This window comes from Hesperophylax consimilis, chromosome 22 (genome assembly GCF_061612785.1).
Source record: "Hesperophylax consimilis isolate HC1 chromosome 22, BYU_Hcon_1.0, whole genome shotgun sequence".
Lineage (NCBI taxonomy): Eukaryota > Metazoa > Arthropoda > Insecta > Trichoptera > Limnephilidae > Hesperophylax > Hesperophylax consimilis.
In genome coordinates this window covers 29303910-29306496 of record NC_142857.1, presented here as the reverse complement: position 1 = coordinate 29306496, position 2587 = coordinate 29303910, and the positions used below count along the sequence as shown (strand labels likewise).

The 2587-nt window shown below is 40.4% G+C and overlaps 1 protein-coding gene across 1 annotated transcript; it reads left to right on the top strand.

Annotated features, from left to right (window-relative positions):
- Nucleotides 1–202: 202 nt before the first annotated feature.
- LOC149413433 (tubulin beta chain-like) lies at nucleotides 203–1758 on the top strand. Its single transcript, XM_089645123.1, has 2 exons — nucleotides 203–295; nucleotides 478–1758. The coding sequence occupies exons 1-2, from the start codon at nucleotides 239–241 to the stop codon at nucleotides 1756–1758; spliced, it is 1338 nt and encodes a 445-aa protein (XP_089501249.1). The 5' UTR covers nucleotides 203–238.
- Nucleotides 1759–2587: the final 829 nt, after the last annotated feature.

Below are 2587 nucleotides of genomic sequence, written 5' to 3'. Positions count from 1 at the left end.
CGTTTGAAAATGAAACCGTAGTATAATATTCAAATAATTTATTCTTTGTTCCTTTTATAGAGAGGTGCTTTTGTTCACAAAGAAAAAACTGTTGCGAACTGTTGCACTCGATTACACCTAACACCTTATTTTTATTGCACTAATTTTCGTCTTTAAAGAAATATTATAACTTTGCATTTAAAACAAAAGTAAAACATTAAAAGATTTTGTGGTGCATATAATTTATTAACCAGTTAAAATGCGTGAAATTGTCCATATGCAGGCGGGGCAGTGCGGAAACCAAATTGGTGCAAAGGTAAAACAAAATATTTTCTTCAGTTTTAATATTCAAACAAATCTTTTTCCCGACCCATGCTTTAATCTCCACATATATGTTTTAAACGTCGGTATAATAAAAATATCTGTAATTAGGCAATCTGTAGCCTTTATCGGTATACTATTTATGGTCGGTTAATTTTGTTTTTGTTTCGCCAACAGTTTTGGGAGGTGATATCTGATGAACATGGCATTGAACCAACGGGAACCTACAGCGGAGATTCAGACTTGCAGTTGGAGCGCATTAACGTTTACTACAACGAAGCCATCGCCGGAAAGTACGTCCCTAGGGCCGTTTTAATCGATCTGGAGCCTGGAACTATGGACTCGGTGAGGTCTGGACCCTTTGGGCAAGTCTTCCGCCCAGATAACTTTGTATTTGGCCAGTCCGGAGCAGGTAACAACTGGGCAAAAGGACACTACACCGAAGGCGCTGAGTTGGTTGATTCCGTACTCGACGTCGTACGTAAAGAAGCAGAAGGCTGTGACTGCCTGCAAGGTTTCCAAATGACTCACTCTCTTGGCGGTGGAACCGGTGCCGGTCTAGGCACATTGATCATTTCCAAGATAAGAGAAGAGTACCCCGATCGTATTATGAACACCTTCAGCATTGTCCCGTCTCCTAAAGTATCGGATACTGTTGTGGAGCCGTACAATGCAACTCTGTCTGTCCATCAGCTGGTTGAAAACACCGACGAATGTTTCTGCATTGACAACGAAGCTCTATACGATATCTGCTTCAGAACTCTGAAACTGGCAACTCCCACGTACGGAGATTTGAACCATCTGGTTTCAGCAACCATGTCCGGCGTGACCACCTGCCTGCGTTTCCCTGGACAGCTGAATGCGGATTTGAGGAAGTTGGCTGTGAACATGGTGCCCTTCCCCCGACTGCATTTCTTTATCCCCGGGTTTGTTCCTTTAACTTCTCGCGGAAGCCAGCAGTACCGCGCGCTGACAGTGCCCGAATTGACCCAACAGATGTTCGATGCCAAGAACATGATGGCGGCTTGCGATCCTCGCCACGGCCGCTACCTCACCGTGGCAGCCATTTTCCGCGGCAGGATGTCTATGAAAGAAGTAGATGAACAAATGCTCAACATTCAAAATAAAAATTCTTCATACTTTGTTGAATGGATTCCGAATAACTGCAAGACCGCAGTTTGCGACATTCCGCCGAGGGGTTTGAAGATGTCAGCAACGTTCATCGGTAACTCCACCGCGATTCAAGAGCTCTTCAAGAGAGTTTCGGAGCAATTCACAGCCATGTTCAGGCGCAAGGCTTTCCTGCATTGGTACACCGGGGAAGGTATGGACGAGATGGAGTTTACTGAGGCAGAGAGTAACATGAATGATCTGGTTTCAGAATACCAACAGTACCAGGAGGCCAGTGCCGAAGAGGAGGGTGAATTCGACGAAGAAGAAGAAGGCGGAGAAGATTAAACAAACACCGTTTACTATTTATTTTCCTTATATGGATCTATTAATAACTTAATTCCTTTAATACGATATCACAATGGATGTATTAGATTTTTTTTAGTTACTAACTTTCTTTATTTAACATCATTATTTGATTTTATTTTTGTTTGGTGGTCAAATATTAATTGCCAACCACATCCGCGACGCCAAAGTACGGGTTGTTTCTAAAAATTTAAATAATTGATCAAGTTAATTTTTAAGTTTGTTTGTTTAAATTTGTTTTTACGCAATTAATAAAAAAATTTAAAAAGTATTAATGTTCATTTTGGTTTATCAAATTCTCATTATTTTTTTAATGGTTTTGAAATACTACCACTGTACCAAAGAAATTCGTTTGACTTGGTATAAAATTTGTAAACGTTTAGGTAACATTAGGTAATTCGGACCATGTTATAGGATATCCCTTGTTATATAAATTTATTTCCTTTATAGTGTGCTGCTTTCTTCCGGTGCATATTCGGTTACTGTCCTCACTCCTTAAAAAACCTGTCTTCATTCCTCTGGTTCGCAGTGGAAAATAATTTCACGACCTTGAGCCCTGGTGAGATGTCATCATTGTGATGTTTTGGACATCCACAAAAATAAACGATAAATAATAAAATAACGTGCTCTAAAAATTTTTTGTTTAAACAACGACGGAAGATTTATTGACAGACAGGCCTTGAGTAAACAGATTCCCACGGGAAAGGAGAGACCGGAGGACAGTCGAGTTTAGAACTTTGGTGGATTGACAGCCCCGAGAAAGGGATACAAATCAGAAGTGTTGTTTGAAATTGCAGTTAATTATTGAATT